Source organism: Lepeophtheirus salmonis, chromosome 1, assembly GCF_016086655.4.
Source record: "Lepeophtheirus salmonis chromosome 1, UVic_Lsal_1.4, whole genome shotgun sequence".
NCBI classification, from domain to species: Eukaryota; Metazoa; Arthropoda; class Copepoda; order Siphonostomatoida; family Caligidae; genus Lepeophtheirus; species Lepeophtheirus salmonis.
Genome location: NC_052131.2, coordinates 22,101,648 through 22,126,534, shown reverse-complemented (window position 1 = coordinate 22,126,534; position 24,887 = coordinate 22,101,648). Strand labels below are relative to the sequence as shown.

The following is a 24,887-nucleotide window of genomic DNA, read 5'->3' as shown; positions in this document are numbered from 1 at the left end:
ATATTTCCAAATTCTTAGGCAAAATGTACTCATAAAAATTGTGTATACACACTAAGGAAGCAAAAAGAAGGGATTAAATAAGAATCGCTTCGACATTTACCAAAATATTTTTGAGGAAACTACGAGCCTTTTAAGATGTTTGTTGAAGAGTGTTTAAATGATGTGAGCATTTTGTTTGTTATCTAATTATATCTATCTTCTTAAAATATAAAAATAAATAAAATAATTTTTTTGAAAGGAGAGAGAGAGAGATCACAAAGAAAAGTTCTGCCTTTCTCTACATATTATAGATGGTATTTCATTTTCACATATGTATGTACATAATATGTAATAGACTAGTGATGTAATTCTTTTCTTTTTCCCCTTTTCACTTACAGACAAATGTTAAATCTAATGATTATTGACTCCTCACCTTTCTACAACGTATGGAGTCTCTAAAGCATGGCTCAAGCTGCAGTTGTTCTTAGAGAGAAACGTCGACGTAAAATTAATCAAGAATTAGAAGAAGGACTTCATGACCAATCTCCAGGGATAGTTTCACATCCTAGACGACATTCCTACACCCCATCTATTACAACACAACATCACCTAGAACTTCCAAATACTAATACCCACAACATCACGACCCAAGTCTCTACCAACTCTTCTTCATTAGAATCTGTAAGTCTGTATGTCATCGTGCCGTACTTATTTCCCTTACATATCGGCTACTTTTGTTCCTTAGGAGTCATGCCACGCATTTAATGTGCACATAGGTGGTATGTATTCTTCGTTGTGTAGCGTTGATTTCAGTCGAAATTAAACAATTAATTTTTTGTATGTTTGTACAAGCTGCCTTTTACAAACACGTGTTTGTATTGTATACATATAACGTATATTATGAAATACAAACGTCACATGATCGCATAGCTGTTGTTGTCAGGAAGGATATCTTGATGTAGGTACATTTAAGGTGAGTTTTAACGTCTATCGGAGGTGTACAATGTACATACGCGTAAACAGTCTAATTGGTAATTGATTCTTCATGGTATAATTTATAAGCCTCAAGGTGAGAAAATACTCAAAAGCATTAAAAATTTAGGATCATTTTAAAGGTTTTTAGATCATAATTGGTAGGGTTATTAGATATCAATTGTCTATTTTTTTTTAAACACGCCGTTTACATTTACAAGTCCGATAGATGTGGAAACTCACTTTTAACCTCTGAGTGAATAGAATTGCTTTAGGATTTAAGTATTAATCACTCAAAAGTAAATTGTGACTATTGGGGGCGTTTGAGATATCCGCCGATTTAAAAAATTAATAATATTGTTATATTAATTAATTAATGATCAGTTCTATTTATCAACTGTCATGTTGGGAAACAGCATGGTAATAGAGGAATATAATCATTTAAAAACTAGAATAAGGTATAACAACTTAGAAAATGTCTACTTATTAGATTAAAATCGACAAAGGTGTCAAATCCATATTAATTATAGATGACCAATTGTTATTTTCCTCTTTTTACTTCCTTCAGGAACGTCCAAGACTGTTTAATAAGTTATGAAATATCCAGTTTTTAAAATTAAAAATTCACTAAAAATAAATTCAAGAAATACCAAATTCAAAGTTTCTATAGAAATTTACACAAAATTCAAATATATTTTCTCTAAAAAGATCTGAAGTTATAGAATTGTTACTTTATTCTTAAGGTTATTAATTACAAAATAATACAATTGAGTTGGATTAGTTTCCTCTTTTTGGAAATCAAACTATGGTATTCAGTTAATCTTTTTTTGTAGAAGAAAAATACAGTTTTATGATTAGAAAAGGAAACACTTTCGGCACTGTTGTTCATTTTTGAAATTTGGTGTATTTTTAATTGATTATCGGGGTGGTAACGTCTCCCTCTGATAGAAGATTATATCTAACTTTGTTATAAGTTTGGTTAAAAACCCTCTATAAATTTTGTTTTTCCAATATCCTATTTGTAATTAAGTATTTTAATATATGACAATTAAATGTTTGACTGTTTTGTGTTATTTAATATAGTGCTCTTTGATTATAAATAAGATTGGACCTAATTTCTAAACCAGGGTTGAGTAAAAATAAATAATTATTTCTATGTAGGATATAATTACATTTGCAAATTGCTACTAACAAAAAAAAAAAAAAAAAAAAAAAAAAAAAAAAAGACAACATGTAATTATGTATAATGAGTGTTTTTGCAACCTCAATTTTAGTCACAGGAAAGTTTTTGTTCTTGAACTGGTAATTGTAGAGTCATTGTCTAATAATTACAAAAATCTTATAGCAATGGAAAGGACTTTCCTCAGATTTATCGAAGCTTCCTAGACCAAATTGTACATCCTCACTCACACGGATCTTCAATTGCTCCTTCGTATTTAGGAGTACTTTTAACCCTCTGTTCCTCGTTGGGGTCGAGAAACTCCGTGCATTTCTCGAGTTTCACCATTTCGATTAATAATTTACACTAATCATATATATAAAAAAAAAGTTTCGATTGAGATAGTGGGTATTTGATTGGTTTTACCTCTAAAAAATGAGTTTAGAACCTGAAATGTTGCGACAGAGTGTTTTTATTTTTAAATCGAAAAAATGAAGAAAAAACATTAAATATAGAGTCTAGAAACCTGTTTTCCAATTAAAAAGTATTTTAAATATTTATGTGTCTCTTTTTTAATCAAAGAAAATGTTTTCAAAGTTAAATATGTTTTTCTTTTTCTTTAAAAATTAAATAAATCCATCATTTCTTTACATAAATTATAGTTTCTTCTAATTTGAAGACATACAATATTTTAAGTTATAGAATAAGAGCACCTTTAAAAATAAATATTTCAAATGTACCTTCAAAAAATATTCTTGTACATTAATCAAGGTGTATTAATAGTACAATATGAAATCTGGCTCATTGTAGACCGCAAAACCATGAAATTTTAGTTTTGAAATGTCTTTTTATGTCTCTCGATGTAAATGTAATCAAGGAGTGATTATCTCAATCCAAAGGCTAAAATTTGTTGACAAGTGTTACATACATTGTATTTGTTTAATCAAGAGCCTTTTTGTAAATTCAATATATTCAAAATTCTATATATTGTATTATACTTGGGAATTATTTTTTTTTTTTGTACATGTAGGTATGTAAACGAACTTAACTTTTTATTTTCAATGAACATATATAATGGGATAAAAGTTATTCCAACTCTTCAGTCTTCATCTACATGCATATATTCATACAATTGAAGTAACTCGATCAATCTTTGTCCTTGATATACATTTTTATGTAGCTAAAGAAAAAAGTAAAGTAGAGAGGAATATTTAATTTTTAATATTTTTATATCTTGGGAGATGAAAAAGATTCTCCTTTTATTATTTGATATATAAATATTAATTTTAAGAGACATGAAGGGATTTTTGATGATAAATTTAAAAAGTGCTGTGATCGTCCGCTAAAGGCAATATGTATTGTAGGGTGGTTTGTTTTTCAACTTTTTTGAATTTCGATTATGGCTTGTTGGAAAAGTTGTCATATTGTATGGAAATAACCTTTGCAAATTTCCATGGCATCTCTAAGTAGAACTTCTCGCTCAATGATTGAAAGGAGACATCATTTATTTATTCTGTCCATAAGGATTGAAAAACAGCGTTAATCATTATTTTGCGTTAGTTAAATATGATAGACAATATTCTAAATTTTAAAAAATATTAAGAAATTTTATTTCTAAAACTACCCTATAGAACAAAAAGAGAGAATAAAATAAGAAAATTTGGATCTTTCCTTTCTGAAAATGTAAAAAAAAGGTATTATCAAATTGTCTTTTGTATGTACATGTGTTTCTTGTTTTTTTTTTTCATAGGACCATTTTAGAAATGAGCTTTTAAAATACTTTTTATAGGTTAAATAAACGTTAAACAAAATAATTTTATTCAAAATCACTAAAAACTTTTCTGCACTAGCTATAATCGAAATTCAAAAAAAGTTGAAAATCAAACCGGTCTAATGTATAGTATTATATGTCTTTGTTAACATTAAATATCAAAGTGTATTCATTGTATGTACAATGTCTTGCTTTTTCATAAGAATGCATGAGTAAAAAAGAATAAACATGCTTGGATGATGCTTTTCAAAGAACAACAAAAAAATAATAAAATAAACTTTACATATTCTTTATTATTTGAAGTATACATATTAATTTTTTTTCTACATTTGTAGTGCTAAGTGAAATATTTGACGTCAGTCATAAATAAACCTTTTTTTTCTTCTCAAAGTTCATTGTGCTTACAATTTGCATGCATAGAACACAATTCAATTCAAAAAATGAAAAAATAAAAATAAATCTAGACTTCCCTAATCCCTCTCATTCTACCATTTCTTCTTCAAGGGTTGTAAATCCAAAGCATTTTTTTAGTGGGTGAGTTAATTTATTGTTGGCAACTTGAAGAGTGTTTTTTTTCTTACTTTTTAGTCGAGAGAAAATCTAAATATAAAATGAAAGAGGGAGAAGAACGATGATGATTTCTTGGGGAGTTACAATAAGTGAAAGTCCCTGTTGGACTATGAGTACAATTGAAGATCGACAACGGAGGAATTCCTGATACGATTTAGGACTTATGTTAATTTCGTTTCTCTCATAGATGCTTGCAGCTAATCCAATAAAACATAATGGCAGGAAAACTGTTCTCTCTCCTCTTAACTATTTTCCAAAATTTCAGGGTTACCATGTTCATTTTCAGTTGTTGTTGTTTTTTTTACATAGCGAGAATACTTACGATTCACAAGCCTAAGCATGATATTCCTAAAGCTTCAACAATTTATATGAATGGCCTCGAGAAAATAAAACAATATTCTAATGACGTCACTTGGGTAAGAAATAAGGAATAATTTTAAATGAAATCATGCTTAATATTGACATGGAATAGATTAAACAAAATTTTATTTAAATGGAAGATAAATCCATTTAAATCATTTTTTTTCCTAATAAAATTAAAGTTTAAAATATATTCGGATATTTTCAACATCTTACCCCAGTGACATGATTAATAGGTGAAGTACAAAGTTCTGAGCGTTTTTTTCCTTTATTTTGACAATAAAATTAGGATGATCCAATTTACATCAGATTTGCACCATTTTGAAAGCAATTTCATAACTCCTTGATGGGAGAATGCTTCATGCCTATTGGTAAAAAACTTGACGAGATCATTTTCACAAGCCTCCATTGAGGCCAGTTTTGCAAATGCTTGAAAAGGTGATAATCGCTTGGTGCGAGGTTTGGACTATACGGCAGGTGCAATAGAACCTTCCATCCAAGCTCTCAGAGTTTCTGGTTTGTCATTAAGGATGTGTGTGGCCAGGCGTTTTCTTGATGGAATATGATACTTTTTCTATTGGCCAATTCTAACCGTTTCTCGTTCATCGCTTGCTTCAATCTGGTCAGTTATTGACAATATAAGTCAAAATAGAGTGTTTGCCCGATGGGAACAGCTCATAGTGGAGGATTTCTTTACGATCCCAACAAACAAAAAGCATAATCTTTTTGGCAGTTAATCCAGGCCAGGCGATCGTTTGAGCTACTTCACCGTACTATGGCCACAATCTTTTTCCGCTGTTGTTCTCATGTGACACATTTTTCATTGCCAGTCACTATGCTCACATGCCGGTCCAAATCGACAATTTCTGTTATTTTATCGATATGATTGTACTGCCATAGTGTTCCACATGTTCGACGTCCATATTACCAGAACGGAATTGTTGGAGCCTCTGCTTTTGTGTTGCTTTCGATACTGTATTGGATCCATAAACAGCACAATTTTTTTTGCCGCCTACTCCGCTTTTTCATCTTGGTCGTAGTGATACTGAAGGACGTGTCGAATTTTCTCTTTTTTTACTTCCATTTTGGAACGCTGTAACACAAAACTGGCTTCATCTAATACAGAACTGTAAATGATTTTTATAAGTATACGATTAAACTTTAAGCATACTATAAGATTATTTTTTTTACGCAATATCATTATCGTGAGATATAGCCTACTAAGGATATCTAGCGAATAGCACTCAGAACTTTTTACTTAACCTAATGTATTGTACTATGAGCACTAACCTCACCCACAGATTCATCCTTCACGAAGCCCAGCTCTAGGCACAACCATTTTAGATTCTATGATACCGAGCATCCCAAAGTAGAGAGTTCACACGTGTGCAAAGCACATTAGGTGTGATCCCATCCTCGTTGCCAGATGTTGTGACGTGACCGAGAAGATCTTCTGCCCGGAATTTATATTATAGATAGTAGGGGAAACGTGCTTCTTTGCTTGAGAAGATTTGCTTGGTGACAGTATTACTCTCCCCCACCCCTGCCCCTTCAAAGTATTGCTTTTGTGAAACTACAGATGACTTACTTTATCATTTTTTCTCTTGACGCATACAATTTTTTCTTCTCTTTGCAGAATTCACTTTATTAGTCTAATTAAAAGAGTGAATTCATGGAAGTTTCAGAGATAGTTATGTAGTCATATTCAAGTTTACTCAAAAATTGCTGTGTAGCGAATTGTATTTAGGTAAATATTGATCATATTGTATTATTCGTCTCCCAACTTGGTTTATAGCTTTGCGTTATCCCACAGGAATACCTACACTGAATTCATGTGTCAGATGTGGATGTTCAACTATTTCGATTGAACTTTATATAGCTATTGTGAGGTTGTCAATAAACTAATTGTTGAATTGTTGTCTGAACTACTAATCAATGAAGAATAGTTTCACAGGTTTATTCTTCTCACACTCTTAAAAAGTATACACTCTAATGTTTTAATGAGGTTGAGTGAATAAGTGAACATAATTTAGGTACAGGTTTTTTTTTTCATTTTTTTTCATCATTCCATACTTTGTTTTGTGGCCTCTTTCCTTAGAGTCTCTTCAGTTGAGAGATGACAAGAAGATATCTATGTCTCTTGTCACTTATAAATTATCCTTTCAACGTGAGTTCAGTTGAACTCAAATGATTTCTTGTTAACTCGTGAACTGAACAGCTTATGATACTAAATAATAAATAATTTAAAGAGTTTGTAAGAATAACATGCAATGTGCCATTACTTATCATTTAATTAACTGATAAGTCATCAGTTAATCAAATGCCTTTTTCTTATCTCTTTTTGGAGGAAAGGTTGCGATATATAATGAAGATTTCTGTGTGTGAAGATAAAATACATAATGTATTAAGAGTTTATATCCTAATGGATTTGTGATATGGATCAACAAGCGGTTCCCTCTGTTGCTCATATACATATACACCTACATATATAGGTATATGTATGTACGTACTCTATTATCAGATGAAGCTCCTTTTGTTATTGACTTCCTATGCTATGTTTTTGGAAAGGCTCCAATTAGCTAATGGTTAATTATTTTGTATATCCCTGGATAGAAGTAGATAGAAAACAAAAGAAACAATTTGTTGTATGTTAAAGGTTTCCGATTGTTTGCGAAATTTACTGAGTCAGGTATCTAAAATAACTTTCATCGTGGTATTGTAATACAAATATTGAAATAATAATTTTTGCATTTATTCAACAAACGTTAATGACAAGCATCATTTTTCTTAGTTTTTCCAAAGTCGAATCAATCAATCAAATTCACGTCATAAATATAATAAAATTTTATTAAGTCTATCATTCAGATCGATTCAAGAATGGATAGCTATTCAATAGGGAATTAATTATAAAAAACATGTATTATGATCTAGAAAATAACACAAGTCGACAAAATCTCAACTTTGTTTAGCCCTTCGATTAATATGATGTGCCCTTGATACCTTTTACTTCGAAAAACCTAAAATGCTCGGATAATCCGAAATTTCTCCTTTAGTGGCTTACAAACGCTTTAAAAAAATAATACATCAAGTGTCATTTGTCCCCTTGAAAGATCTAAATAAAATAGTAACGCATAAATTACAGTTCGTAGTTTTCAAATTTAATAAATATTTTTAGATATTTAAATTCCTCTGCTTTCAAATTGGTTCTTTATCAATGACGTGTTTGGAAGGATAAGAAAGGTTTCATTAATGTTTAGTGTGCAAACGCAATAGTTCCTATGATTTTTATTTTTACCATGGGTAGTGGCTCTGCATATAATTGGGAAAAAATATGCCCTTACTCGTCTGTGAAATTTGTTATAGATGGCAATACGAAGAGTGTTTTTTTTTTCTATAGGAGCTATCATTGTTATTTAATTCTTCAAGAGAGAACATTAAAGTATAATGTAATGACTTGTTCTTGTACTCATGAAAGACAGAGAGTAACGATGAGGCTTTGCTCGAGAGTTATAAGTGAAAGTTTTTGTTGATTTTTTAAAAGAATTGAGGATCAACATTGAAGTAATTCTAGCCTATTTGTCCTTGTTAAATACGGTGTTGGATTTTTTTTTCCTTATCTCATATCTGTTTGCAGCAGATCTAATATAACGTCTTGGCATCCAAGTGGCAACCCTTCCACACCTTCTTCAAATTTCCATCTTATTTTTTGCTTTCTTTTTTTACATACGGAAAATGCTTAGGTTTTACAACTCTAGTTCTCCATTTCCTTCGTAGAAATCTTCCTTCAGAACATTTTTGTACATACCTACATATTGAAAAAAAAGCCCACCACATTTGCTTTCCATCTCGACCATAGAGAGTTTTTTTCTCCATCCATTACCAATTAGACTTTTAATACGAAGAATTTTAAATGTTGTTGGTATGGTAGATAAAAGCTATCTAGATTTACATTACAGGCATATATATATAGGATGTTCCATAGTCTTCTTTGTATCATTATTCTTTGAGTTTGTTAATTTATGGGAGCAATAAATGTTCATACGCGTATACATATAATAAAATTAAACTACAATGGCCTTGCCAAGGTTCACATTTTACTTTATTTTTATTTTACATATATAAAAGAGGCAAAAATATATATGTATATTATATAAATATACCAAACTTTAAAAAAAAAATCAAATTTGAATTGCATCGCTATATTTACTAACATGTATGGCCCGTAATTCCCACTTATAATAGCTTCATTATAAACGTTGTTGCTGCTCTGAAAGGCTTGTCGTGGTTCGATAAACTTATCTGTCAGTACACCATGACGCTTAATGACCTATAACTAAAGATGTGAAAAGCGTGTTTTACTTCACATTCACATAATTTAGTTTTTGAATTTTTTTAAATCTGTCATAATTATTTTTACATTTTATTAAAGGACATATCCTGGAAAATATTTATGTTGACACATTTCTAATGAGTTTAAATATGTCTTATATTTTAGAACCTCAACTCATGCTTGATTTTTACTCCAACCGTGAATTACAAATGTATTTTTTGCACCTCTACGTATAATTGATTTGTATCTGCTGTGTTTAAAAGGAAAATAGCAAAACTAAAAAAAACTTCTTTTACAGAGAATGATGAACCTATTACGAAGTAGGTGTCCATGGAAGCCGTTTTCCAAATTACTAAATATATTTTTTAATAGTCCATGTCATAATTATTTGTTGATTTTTTTCTCAATTCATTTGTGAAATTTTTGTAACAAAGTCATCATATTCTATTTACTATATTTTCCTCTCCGATAAGTTGTTCTTCCATAGATTTTGACTCACTTTTCCTCAGAGTTTTCATGACATTACTTCACCTGCTTTTTTTTAATTGGCTGAAAATTAACAAATGACTTCACAAGTTTGAGTAAGGATTTTTTTTATTATTATTATTTAGCTACATCTTTCATTGTCGAACACAATGTGCATCAAATGCTCTGTAAACATAGTCGAAAGCTGTTGGTATAATTGACACTGCCTTAATGTTTCCACAGCTATTCAAAAAAAAAAAAAAAAAAAAAATTCACACCTGTAAATAAAAAAATAAATTTTATGAAAAAAAATCTCAAAAATTTATATTTCAAATATTTAATTTTTTGGAAAAAAAATTATAAGCCCACAGCTGTTTACAAAAAATCCAATTTTTAGGAAAAAAATTTCAAAAATCCATATTTATTCTCAAAAATACACAGCTGTTTACAAAAAATTAATTGTTTTGGAAAAAAAAAACAATGAAATTTTCTTTGTTTTTTGTTTTGACACTTTTAGGGCCCTGACATAATGGACTACATACGGAACAGTAAACCAAAATATGTTACATTCCCTATTTTTACAGATTTTTGAGTAAAGATTTTAAGTTTAATACAATAAGTCATGAGCTACGCCCAGTCCGCCGTCGCTATCAAAAACAAGAATCAAAAAGTCAAAACTAGAAAATCCTTACAATCCAATACTCTTAATCTTCCACAAGTCGTTACAACTGTTTCAATCAGTCCATTTAAACAGGTAGATCATACATGTAAATATGGGGATTTGTACAATCTATGTATGTACAATAAATGCATATATATGATAATATACTCGATTGGATTAAAAGGATACTTTTCAGGGGTGTGCCAGGATCATAGATATATATATGTATATTTTTTTTTTTTGGGGGGGAATCCAAAAATAAAAAATTTCAAAACCCACAATTTTTGGTCAAAAATTGTGGTTTTTAAAGAAAATTTCAAAAATGAACAGCTGTTAACAAAAAAATTTCAAAAATTCAAAGACATTCTAATGAAATTGAATTTTTTGGAATAAAATTTCAAATTATTAAATTTTAGGAAAAAAAATTCAAAAACTAAATTTCAGATAATCAATTTAGGAAAATAAATTATTATAAAAAGCAATAATTCCTTAATTGGGGGATAAAACCCCTCCAGCACACCCCTGAGGACGCCCCTGCTCTTTGCATGTACTCTACCGTCAATCATTTTGAATATGTTCCTGATAGTGTTGGATCGGTCCTAAAACGGATATTTCCTAATCAATCTTCCCTTCCTTTCAGGTTTTTTTAGCGTTCCGATACGGTCCTTCAGTCCTATCTATCTTTTTATTTTCTTCATTCCTATGCGTTATACTTTAAACTTCAAGCATATTGTTTCTTTGAAAGAGGTTATGATAAAACAGACGAAATGACGTAGTTATTAACTACATCATCTCAGTAATTGAAGCTACAATAACAGGGTCTTCCCGTGCTTGAGGAACTTCAGCCTCCAACCAAAAACAATCAAGAAATTTTCTCTATATTAGCCAAAAGTTATAACTTTGAAAAATGGTTCCTGAATTTAATTTTCAAATAACAAATAAAAAAACCAAAAAAAAAACAAAACCATACGATCCCCCTCAATCCTAGGGCCGATAAAATTAATTAGGGCCGGATATTTTTAGTTTTTTATACCGATCCAACACTAGTTGTTAAGTTTCTCAACCAATTATTTGCTACATATTGTATGTTAATTCTTCATCAGGGCATGCTGAAAATAAATACATATATTATATTTCTTTAATTACGATTTTGTATATAGATAAACAAACAAATACGTTACACATTGGTATCCAGACTGACGTTCAAAACACGCTTTATAGTACATATGCCTTGCTTAATGTTTTAATTCGACGTTCTAGTTATCTACATTCTTCTTTATACCTATGTTTCTCTTCTGTTGTTGATAAAGCGAGTTAGTGTGTCAGGATTCCTCGGTTGCACATACTTATTAATCAATAAGAAAACATTTATTAGAATTATAACTAAAAAGTATTTCCCATACTGTTAAATCCTGGACTGTCTCAATAATATGTTCAAAAACGCTGGTCAATCTAATATGGCATTTTTCTATGTCTTAAGATCGAATAAACAAGGACTTCCTTTTTTTCCCTTGCACAAAAATTACTTTTCATAATACGGACTTTTCTTAAATGAAGCCTTCATTAAGAGACTCTAATCTTGAAATTCTTGCCATTAAATTCTAAATTTTAAGCCACCAAACAAAATTTTTTGCACTTTTTTAATTAGTTTTCTTTTTCAGATGAAAAGTATCATTTTTCTTTTTACTCATGCAAAGTATATTTCTATTCAGAACATTACAGAATTGATTTTGGAATCTAACATTTTTGTCTTTGAATTATATTTATACTGTTTATCTTTGTTTATAACCAGTAATGAAAATCTAGTGTATTTTGTAGATGGCCCGGGGTTTTAGTCTGAACAATGAATTTTCTTTTCCTTAGCAGTTGTCATTATTATTTAATTCCTGAGTAGTGAACGTCCTTTTCTAATTAGATTCAAAAACCTGATTGAACATTCGTGTGTCCTCATAAAAGACGTAGAGTAACCCTGAGAATATGTTGCAGAGTTATAATTGTAAGTCCTTTTTGGACTTAAAGTAGAATTGGGGATCGATATCGGAATAATTCTTGCAAATGTCCTTGTTTCTTCCTCCCTTGTCACAGCAAATTGTAGCTGATCTAATGAAACGCCATTACCATTATTATTTTCCTCCTCTAAAACATTCTTCAAATTGTCAGGGTTACCATTTTGATTTTCGGTTTCTTTTTTTAAGATGCCCATTCTGCACTGGATTCTCATCATTATCTATAAAATACTAAAAGTACCATACCATTACCGCATCTATCATGCGTGAACACAATTTTTTGTTCAAAAAAACATTTTAAATCACAGAAACTTTTTATTTTAAAAGGGATAATCGTTGAGGCTTGAAGATTATAATATGTTTAGTTTTTAAAATAAATTACGCATTGTTCCGATACAAAAAAATAAATTTATATAATTGTACAACTCACCTTAAGTATCAAATGAGGTCTCTAATCTTAAAAGTAGTAAAAATACCAAAAATTTTATCTGAGACTGATTGGGAAAAAATACAGTAATATTTGGAATGAAGGGTTCAAACTCTACCATGTTCAATCTAATTCGATCTTAAGATTACCTTTTTTCTCTAAACTAGTGTAGTTAGTCGCGTAAAAATTATACATATAGTAGCACAATTTTAAGTTTAATTTTGAAGCACTGCACAGTTCTTTCATCTATGTACATATTTACACAATAAAGGTTTTTATAGAAACTCTTGTAAATAAGCCTCTGATAATTATTATAAATAGACAAATTATCTTTCAAGTGAGATGGTTTTAATGTAGGATTTTCTTTTTGGAAAAAAGATTTGCCGTAATAATGTTAATATATACTAAATATACATTAAATATCGAGTATTGAAACAGCAATTGTCATTGAAGGACCTCACTCTAACAAATGGAAATCGATATTGGTTTACAATCCTTGAATAATTAAAAAATATATAAAGCCAAAGGCAATTTACATACATAATTCATTAATATTATAATTTTGGGTTATAACGTATCAGGGATACGTATCATATATTATGTATTAATATAAAACTATGGATATTTAAGATAAATTTATGCATATTTATCTATATTAAAGGGGGTATTTTGGTTTTATAACACTTTCATCATACAATCCTTTTTTTTTTTAATTTGGAGTGTTCTTCTTTTATTCTATCATTACTTAATCCAAAGAAAAAAATATATAAATATGATTAATGTAAAAAGGAGCAAAAATCCAATTATATATCACTAAAACAGTCTTGTTTGACATGATTAATTATGTATTTATTTGATCATCCGTTTCAATGTAATGTGACGTCCCTAATCCTCATGAAGAAATAAATATTAACTTAAAATATAATATACAAACAAAACTAAATTAACGGAACTATTCTCACATTATAAATCACTCAACCTTTTGCTTTCATTTTTCTCTCTTTCTAATTTGCTTTCTTTTATTTATTATAAACAAACAATATATGTTCGCTTTTTTTTCTCTCTCTCTGTTAAAGGTTTTTAAGATTCTCGCACAATAGTCGCACTAAGAATTCGTACTCAATTCTAAAAATGTTTGGAGCAGCAGCCGTTCGCAATAAAAAACGTCGTGAGCAACAGGCCATAAATGCACTAAATGCACAAAGGGGCCCTTATATTAAGCCCTTTGGGCCAAGATTCGATCCTAATGTTTATCCTTACGTCAAATACAAAAAAGCCCTTCATGATGAAAGCGTAAATCCATCATGCATACATACATAGTTTTATTCGTAGAAATATTATTTTGGTACCTACATCTTTTTTTAGAAAATATGAGAGTTTAAATTGAAGCATTTCCTTTGTTCTATAATACATTTGAGTCAGAGATTAATACCTTTAAACCTTATACAGCTATGATACTATGCATCAAAGAGTTGACACTTGAGAATGGACAAATATGTACAAAATTTATATTAAAAATAAAATAAAAACATCGTCAAGTCTCGACTGTTTGATAAATCAATTGTTTAGCTATAAATATATTTTCTTAGCATGCATCATTTGAGAGAGCGGTTTTTAAATTATAGACATTTCATAAAATACTATGTTTTCAAACTGATTTAATCTGTTTAAAAGCAGATACATCAATTCAGAAGAACTAATAAGTATTCAAATCAAATAAATCTTTAAGCCGTTTGTTATTTTTGCATTGCGGTAAATTGATATTTTTTAGGGTGAAGACTTAGTTGACAAGTATGTGATTTTTTGGGGGCCAGTGTAGACCAATATTTTCATTAAAACTGCCTGAGTTAGACTGTAGATCAAAATGTAATGTACTTTCATCCACTTTCAACCAAGACTGCAACAGGGATTGCAAAAGATACTCGGAATTAAACATCTTATTAAGGCTATTGAAACTGATATCTTTATTAAATGTATCATGAGTTGAAGGGATCTGAAGCCATCAGTTTCTTAAAAAAAGTTATATATGTAACACAATGATATTCCTAAAGTATCAAGAACTTATTTGTAATTGAGTTGTGGCTTCGTCAACTCTTTTTCCTATATTCTGAATGATGATTTATTGAAGTAAAATTATATCTTCTAAACAATGAAAAAATAGTTCAACAAATAGACTATCGCAGTATTTCGATGTTTTTTTCTTTCTCTTTTTGGATGAAAGGTGGAGATATCAAATGAGGTTTACAACATATTTATTAATTGATCAAGATTAAACTTTTCTAAATAACCAATTAAACATCTTTGCAAGACAGGTCAAGAAACTGAAATAGATGGTTCAAAAAATAATTTCACCTCTCTTAAATCCATCTACTAGGTTCCGTACCAAATCAAAACAAAAGCTAATATACGTACGAATCTATTGAGATTAATAAACCATTTTTACTATCAATTTAAATAAGTTTTTGGCTCATATGTTGAAAATCGCCATTTTATGTGGTTATAATTTTGAATAGCTGAATACCATCAATAATCTAATAATGCAACGAATGGGAGAGGATTAATACCTTAAATATAACAGGATATTGTAGATGAGTTTTTGAAACCATTCCTCCGAGATCTTTGTGTAAATATATAACATGAGGCATGTATTTTTTGACAAAAGGATTTAATTTTCAAAAAATGTACTCTTATTATACATAGGGTTGATAGAAATGTTCAAATAGTCTTAAGTTTTGAGAAAAACAGTTTGTACTAGTAGTTTGATCAGTTGTTCTGCCAATATTTTTTATTATTTATTGTCAATAACAGGAGCTTATCGAATGGAACAAAGGAACAAGAAATGAGATGCGGATGTGCTCACTCATCTCAATACAACTGCCAACCCTAATTTTGCATGACTTGAGATGAAAAAATATTCTCCCGATGAGTGCAAAATAGTTATAAAAATTTAAGTAAAAATTTTCTGCATAACTACCTTACTCATGAGGTTTAAATTATTATTAGTGGGGTTGTATTAAATATGACCTATCGGTATGTAAAAAAAAAGAAACGGACGATTAACGTGGTAATTTCGATAACTTGAAGAATGTTTGGGTAGAGAGCAGCTAATCTGTCATGATATTTTATTAGATCAGCAGACACGAGAAGAAGGAGGTAAACACAAACCCTATTCCATATATAGCAATAACATGGAATTACATGGAAACATTGGAATTACTCCAATGTCGATTCTCAATTAGTACGACAAGGGCATATACTTATAACTCTTGAGCAAGCCCTTAAAGTTCTGTCTTGAAAAATCAAATAATAGTACAAGAGCTTTGGAAAAAAAAGAAACTCACTTCAGGTTATTCATTTGAAAGAAATCTCGCACACGTTAAGGTCATATTTTATACAATTATAAAAAATAAAAAAGCGGGGGAAATAATGAAGTCATTTTCTTTTCTTTTCTTTTTATTTTATATACCGGCCGTGCATATTTTTCTCTACCCACAAGCATAACAGGGAGTACTTTAGAGCCCTCCCTACTTTGGTTATGAAGATATTTTCTTTTTCAGATTGGTTTAGCAATGACAATACAAGAATAGCACATAATAACATTCTTCTAGAATAAGCAGACTGCCAACTGTTATTATTACTATTTAATAAACATTGGGATAAAGTTTAAATTTACGACTCCAAGGATATCTCTCTGAGAAATACACTTGATAGTTAATTTGAGCCTTTCACTCCAAAAGGGTTATCGATCCCTAAGATTAGGGATTTTGATATGTAGAATAGAATTTGGTAAGTCTAAAGTCGTGAATTTAAAAAATCCCTAGATGATGCCCTGGTTATATGAACTAAGGATAGTTTTTTCTGTCTTTCTTTACATACACAAAGTAATGTGGATAATCTATGTGGTTTCTTTATATACATAGACTGTAAGCTTACATGCATATATATAATGGCGTAGTCGTTGTGGTAGTAAATAATTAATTAACATTAAGTCTCTTAAATAACAAGTTATTTTATATTGTACATAGTATTTATGTATATATTATATATTTATTTGGTTGAGGGTAAATGCACGACGCCCTCTGTAGCATTCTCTACTAATAATGTATCTACAATTCTATCATGAAATTATTATTTTTATATAAACATTTTTTTGTATGTATGGAAAAAGTTTTTTTTATTTTTACTTTCACTTTCAAGGCTAAGAGCTCATTTCCAGGGACTTCATACCTATTTGTACGTTGTATATAATCATAGAATGAATACGAGAAATATCCAACTTTCCTTCATGCATATTTTATAATCAAAGTACCTCGCTCCCGCCCCCCACCACCATCTCCCCCACCCTCCCATTATCTCCTGAAGTCCTGTACATTTATCAATCTCTTCATTTTTGGGGTTGTTGGATCAACAAAGAAGTATGTTGGCATCTATAAAATAATAATAAAATTGCATACATATATGTATATATATATATATATATTAATGTTCCTTTAATTGGTTCCATGGAGTTGTACTGATTAAGTATAAGTACACATTATAGTATTACATTTGCTGGATCTGACCTACGAATCTTTTGGTGAAATCCATATACAGAAAGTATATTTCTTCCCCTAGGAATCCCCTGGGCGCCAATGCACATTGAATTCAAGAGAATAACTTCTCTCAAGCGCGTTGTCCATGAGCTACGGCGATTATATTTTCGTGATATTGGCCGAAAAATGATATTTAATATTTTGATTTATGCAATAGTATCTTTTCATTTAATTTAAAATGATAGTATGATAAATACCGAGTGGTCCATTAAAATCTGAATACTCTCAACTTTAACAAGTACATATATTATTTATTAGTTAACAATAGAAGTTCAACAAAATTAATACTATAAGTAGATGCGTGTCTAAGCAAACTTAATGTAGCCACCCTTAGCAGTAATGATGGATTGTTGGTCTCAAAAGTGGCGTCTCTACCTTCACAGGGCTCTTTTCACCCACTTTTTTGACAGCCCTCAGGACAGTCTGGTGTGAAACTCCAAGATCTCTTGAATGGACCCTCATGGACTTGAGGGGATTGGCCTGGGCTGTTTGCTTTAGCTTCTTCGGCTGCAGTTTGGCCTTTTTCACAGATCTATTCTACTGTCCAACTTTTCGGACTTGTTGACGGCGTAGAGGGTGTTCGTGGAGGTGCCCAAAAGCTTGGAGTACAAGAATAGAAAATTCCTCGATCACGTTCAAGTGTCATTTTCGCGACTGGTACGAAAGACAGAGAGATCAGGTTTGTTTTGTTTTGAAACTAATTGATTATGCTTGAATATATCAAAATATGAGTTAATTTCAATCACTCAACCTTCATTAATGATTGAATTAGTAAGTGTTCAGATTTTAATGTACCACCTAGTAGGAATTGTTCATATGGTATATAGGTAAATTAATTAGGGTTATTTTACAGAAAATATTTTTTTTTTAATTATATTAATTAATAATCATTATATAGACACAACCCATTATGTGATAACAATTTAGTTCGAATCTTTAACATTGTTGTACTATATGTAATTAAATAAAATAAAAAACAAACACAACAGCTACAGGACCTCTAATGGAAGAAATGCTGTTCACTTCTCCGAGCAATACTCGTAGATTGACAAACAGGCATAATATCAACTATATTTGATCCACATACTACTATCTTGAGTTAGAATATTGATCATTAATGAATATAATTCCTTAAAATAAATATTTTTCTGCAAGATAACACTTAATTATTTGTTTTATATTGCATATATAACATATGAACAATACCTATTATTCATAATATCATTTTAAATTGAATTAAAATATACAATCAGATATATCAATTTATTAAATAACATTTTTCTGCCAAATTTCCCAAATAGTCCTTCAGCGAAATGTCTGTTCAAAAAATTGTCGTTCGGCAAAAAATACATTCGGCAAAAAAAAAAAAGTTCTACAACCTATATATTTAAAAAATAAAATAAAAAACAAGGGGAAAAAATTTCATTAAAGAAAGATTGTTAAACTTTTTCGTAAAAATTGAATTTGATCTTCTATTGCAGTTAATTTTACCAGGATTTTGTATCTCCAAATTCTGATATATTTTGGTATTTTTGGGTGAATATTCATATCATTTGCTCTAAATATGAAAGTTAATGCTAAAACTATCATTTTTTATTGTATTTGGCAAAAAACTTTAACTCTTACATAATGTTAAATGAGTCATGTCACTCCACTGGTAACTATTTTTTTATAAATCATCGTTAAATCTTCATTTTTGCTCATCGCTTATCTCTAGAGCATGACCATTTATTATCTTTGTATACATTCTGATATATACAAAGATAATAAATGCAAAATCCTTTTCTTGTTCCAAACTTTCTTTGAACTTCTGAGGACATTTGGATTCAAATTTTGTGATCATTTACCGAGAGATATGACTTTGAAAATTGCCCAAGTCAGTGTCTATATTACAGGTATACAATTATCAGAACTTTAAAAAAATGATTAGAATCTTTGTTATTTTTTAACTAAATAATTTTATCCCATTTTTAATCAGTTTATGTTCTTAATCATAAAAGTGCAGGACCTCGTGGGCCCTTTCCTAAAAATTAAATGGTACATGAAGTCCTGTAACCAGCCCTATATATATGGAAAGACACTCCGAGGTCAAGAAGGGGTTAGGGTCGTGACTAGAATTTTAACTTATTTTTGTAGTCATAGGTCTGGAGAATACTTTAAAAACCCATAATTTAGCAAACATTTTGAAAATGGTGCCAAAACTCTGCCGTTTTAGGTGAATAACGTTTATTTTTAAATTGGGGCATCCCTCCCCCCCCCCCGTAGTTAAAAAACAAGGTACATGTATTCAGGTAAAACTTTACTTAAAAAGAAGAGTAGATATCAGTCATTGACATATTTTTTTTTTTAATAAATTCCATTTTGTGGCAATATGAACTCAAAACCTTCTCCTATTATGATATTACATGAGTTCCCCTGTATTACCAATGTAGTGAAATATGTAGAGTTGTAGAACATATAACATAAATGAGTCTGATAATTTTTGTAATTGACAATATCAGAGTGTTTATCTAATTTTTCATAGCTGTTATCATTAATCTGGACTAGAGAATATATAAGTATAAAGGGTAACCACGAGTGTATTCGCTAATGAAAGGCGATGAGTCACACTGAGGATTTTTTGGGGTGTTATGATAAGGGCATGCCCTTCTTGGACTCAAAGTAACATTGAGGATCTACCTCCGAGCTATTCCTATCTATGTATATCCTTGCTAGATACAGAGTTGGATTTTTTATTCCCTTCCTCCAATTGCTACTCCCATCTAATGTGATAGGACAACTTAACAGCTAAGCTGCTCTTCTGAAATATTCTTTAAGTTACCATGTTTTTTTTCGTTTTTTTTTACAAACCGGCAGGTTATATTTCTACAACTATATGAAGGTTTGTGTGAGTCCATTTTATGTATAAAGACTAAAGTACTGTCGAGTTCAGTCTCGGTATGGTACTTATAAATTTTAATGCTTCATCACTCAACTCTATTAGTATATTCTTGTTTTAATCTGTTCTAATATTGACAGTCTTAAGGACGTACAGTCCTAACGATCAACAGTCCCACGGACTGATAGGATTTGTCCTCAGACTGGATTAGACCAAATAAATAAGGATCCCAATATATCTCGTTCAGGAGCTGAACATCGATCATAAAACCGTTTTGAACCATTTGCAGAAGGTTGGATACAAAAAAGAAGCTCGAATAGGGAAGAAATCGTGTTTCATTAAGACAACTCCAAGTTGTATATATCTTTGATGAGGCGTCAGAAGCTCAGAGAGCTCGGATGAGAAGTTTTTATGGATCTACCCTACAGTCCGGACCTGGCACTTAGTGAATACTACCTGTTCCTATCTATTGCAAACGCACTTGGGGGGTTCAAATTTGGTTGTCCGAGTTTTTTACCCATAAGGACAAGGGCTTCTATGAGAAGATCATTATGAAGTTGGATTCTCGTTGGCAACAAGTCATCGAACAGAACGGGGCATATTTGGCTTAAATCGGATGATTGTAAAAGTTTTCATAAACCATTGCAATAAAGCGAAGGAAACAAAATTAATTTTTCCACAACCTATTATATGGGGCTCAAGTGGACGCCCTTTTCTTTTCATCCTCAAAATAAGACATTTTAACATGTTCATGTATATTTATACAGATGGTATTAATGTACAGAGTTATATTTCTGATTTGACCACATACTACCATTATCATATTTTTGGTTCCTAAGATTGAAATGTTATAGTGACAACAAATTGATAGTTTTTTTACCTAATTTTACCTGCTCCCTCTCTCTTTCTTTCTCTTTATAATTAGGATTGTACCTTTGATTTCAGTCCTATCTCTTGCTCTTCTCTTTTTTATTTCAGACATTGCATATTGCTTCAATACATAGGCCTACATGCAAAGATAGGACCAGCAAAATTAGTGCAATTCACAATAAACAATTTTTTAACTAATATAATAATAAAAAAATATTAATTTTGTACTTTTTCCTACAAAAATATTTATGTTTATGAGAAAAAATGCTTCAATTTATGGCATAAATGATTATTTCACATGCAAAGCAATGAATGAATGAGTGGAATACAAAGAATTTTCTTAATTATCAATTATATATGAAGTACATAAACCTATGGCTACACGTAACGGTAAAAAAAGAAAAGAAAAAAGGGCAGCTATGTGAAAGCAAATCAGGAATTGGAAAGCGAAAAAAAACACACATAGCCAACCATTTATTCTTATTTTATAAACTTATGTTGTATTTGCAAAAAAAATATCTCGCCTGCCTTGTTTCTGTTTTGTTTTTTAATGTGTAAACAAAAGGGCGAATACATATTATTTATAGAAGTATAAATGAACATATTTCTAAAGCAGAAGGATTTTTTTAGTGAACTAAGCTATACCCCTGTGATCAGATGCCTGCTATAATAATATTATAGATGGCAGCTGTTGTTGCCTCAAAGGTGAAAAGAGCTCGGACAAACTCTAAAAATCAAAAGTCCCTCGTAAGGGGTCTGAACCTATCCATTGACACAAATGGAAAAATTATTACAACTTCACACGACCAGCATTTTAATGAAGAAACAGGAAGCAAACAGGTTCGTTGCAGTCCCTTTAAATAGTGCATTCTTTATAGGGGTTTTGTGGCTCTGATGTGTCGGCTGATTTTTCAAGTTATCTCTCATCAGTTGATGTATTTTAGAAAATATAGTTATAATTAATAGACACTGACTATTCTTATCTATTATGATTCATTCTATAAAGTTAATATCATCTACCTATACGTGACACAAATTACAATTTAAACACGGTTACTTACTAACACTTATTATTAAAAATACTTGGAGTTTCCCACAAAGTGCTGTTCGGTAGACCATTATTATAGGTGTACCCGGGTTACTGATGCATTCAAAACGGTACAATACTAAACTGATATTGAAACCGGTACTTGTATTTCTACTATGTTTTTTTAGAAGAAATGTCCTGTAGATGACGTAACCCTTCAAATATCTTACTTCTACCACCAAAACAATGCACTTTATTTAAAAAAACAAAAAAAAAACAAAACAGGAATACAAATTTAATTTTCTAAAAAAAAAGCCATCCAATTTTTACCTCAAACAAGCATTTTGTGGACGCCCCTATAAGTGTGTGTCAATAGTGTATGAGCAAACATACAGAAATATTATATTATGGGCAAGGCGGCGTGACAGTCTGTAGGTTGTTGCTTAATAGAAATGCCGCATGATGAGAAAAATTTTCATAGCATTCTCTTAAGTCTAAGTGAGTAGCATACACTTATATTTTTTATAAAATAACACTATTATTATTTTTCTGCAAGACGATGTCACTCTCTGCCGCTCTATTTACAAACTAAAGTAAGCAATAAGTAAACTACATTCTTGCCACATTGCCCTTAACAACACTCTGGTATACCTATATTGATACCGGAACCGAGAGAAAAGATAAAGGTAGACATAACACTAGTCGTCCCACATAATGTTTTAACTACTTCAGAGAGATGGAAAAATATACAGGAGAAAAGGGCTGGGCAAAACAGGGGCAATAACTTCACCTGATAAAAGATGTATGATCAATGCATAACATCTCATTTGTTCTAGAAACATATTCAATTATTTCAATTTCAATACCTTGACTAAATATTTTTACACATTATTACCCCTTTTCCTTTTGAATTTATGCTGCAGAATAGCAATCGGTTTTATATACCTATGTTGTTACCCAAGTATTCAGAATTGGCAATATAAACTCTAATTTCATCTATTTTTTCCTTTATTTATGACTTGTACACATCTTTTTATTTTTGATTACTAAATTAATTCATGGAATGGAGTATCCTATACTTATATTTCTGTACATAATGTTTGTAAAAGGGGGTGATGAGAAACGTTTGCAAAGCAATAATTGACCTAAATTCCTCATAAACAACTTGGTGGGAATAGCAGAGTATCTTGGATTGTACATTCTTAAATAAGTAATTTATGATTGCATGATACAAATACAAAAGTTATCAATCTTACATCATAATAATACTTTTGTATTAGAAACTTCCTGAATGGAGGACATTAACGAATTTAAATACATATATACCTATATAAAAACTACAGCTTCAAATGGTTCCTTGACAATCCAGGAGTTGTGGAGTGTCAATAGTTTCAAGGTCATAGCTCTACTACCTTATTGTAAAAAAATTATATCTTTTAAAATTTCAAAAATTGAGTTATCACTAATGTATTTTTATATTCAACGTAACTTGAAAAACATGTAAATGGAATTTTTCCAACCCTTATAGTAGCTTTTATCAATGTGAGAATGTCCCAACTAGCAAATCTTTTATTGACTTGTAAAATTTAAAGATATTTATTTTTATTTCTCCTAAACAATTGTGAAATGACAAGATATGACATATTTTTTTCATGTCCTTTCAACAGATAACATTTAAAGATGGTTTTTATTATAAAAGTTTATTTTTTGTGGAATTTGAAAGTCACAAAATGTGTTGACAATTATTAGTCATTTTTTTAAGCATAATTATTTTTGTTCGAGTAATTGTTTCAACAGATATCTACCTAGATATTGTAGATTTCACACTTTCTTTGAAGTCATATGTTGTTTCAACGAATAATTTTTAAAGATATTTTTACAGTAGCCCTTTGACTCTCCTCTCATCGAGAGTTTACAAATATCACTAACTTCTTTAGTCATCATTTTTTGTTTAAATTTGAAATCAAAATTTTATAGAAAATACAAAATATATAAAAAGTATTATATTTGTATGTATCTATGATCTCCTTGGAGACTCAAAAACAAAATATTATTCACAAAAGTTCCTACCACATCTATCATGCGTGTACAATAGGCTGTGCCACATTTCAACAAATGCTCAAAAACCCTCTCAGCTTTTGACACGTAATTTATTTGTATGAACTTTCCATATTATAAGCTTTGAGCCTCAGCAACTCTGTTGTCAAAATAAAAAGGTTCTGTCATTTAAATGATTCTTATTATTGGGGTTGAGAAAATGAACCATGAGTTATTTTTGTTCCTAGAGAATTGAATTTATCATGACATTTTAGCTCATACAAATAAGACACATTTTAAATTACAGAACCTATTTATTTTGATAGTGAGGTAGTTGAAGATTATAATATGCAAAGTTTTTACAAATAAATTGTCTATACATATGCATATATGAAATATATTTTATTAGGAATAGCTTGATTGTGAAAAGTTTAATTACCAATTTTGACTCTATGTATTTTACACCTTTCATGTACATTCTGCAAATATTTTTAAAACAATCTTCTTAGATTATCTCTCAATGATGAATATAATAAATTAAGACATTCATTTCGTTTCTAAAATTGAACTTTTTATATCCCTGGTATAATCTCTGTCTCGTGATGATTTTTTATAATTATAATATAACGCTAATAATGAATTCCTGCTCCAACTCTCATCCTACTGATCCAAGACTTTCTAGGTCTACGTAGATTCAAATATATAGTATACATAGATAGATTATTTTATATTCAATATTTGTAGAGTAAACTGGACTTGAAAGTGACCTACATATCAAATCCA

The 24,887-nt window shown here is 30.2% G+C and overlaps 1 protein-coding gene across 7 annotated transcripts in view; it reads left to right on the top strand.

Moving 5' to 3' along the window:
* Positions 1 to 24,887, top strand: part of LOC121120819 (uncharacterized) — a 79,984-nt gene that overhangs the window by 44,426 nt on the left and 10,671 nt on the right. For 3 of the 7 annotated variants that reach the window (XM_071889238.1, XM_040715740.2, XM_040715701.2), the window contains exon 2: positions 378 to 660. In XM_071889238.1, the coding sequence (XP_071745339.1) occupies positions 442 to 660 (219 nt within the window). In that variant the 5' untranslated portion in view covers positions 378 to 441. Of the gene's footprint in view, positions 1 to 377; positions 661 to 724; positions 759 to 10,190; positions 10,361 to 13,776; positions 13,994 to 21,242; positions 21,881 to 24,887 lie in introns of those variants that run through there. The other 4 variants (XM_071889249.1, XM_071889241.1, XM_040715734.2 and 1 more) reach the window with 4 other exon arrangements.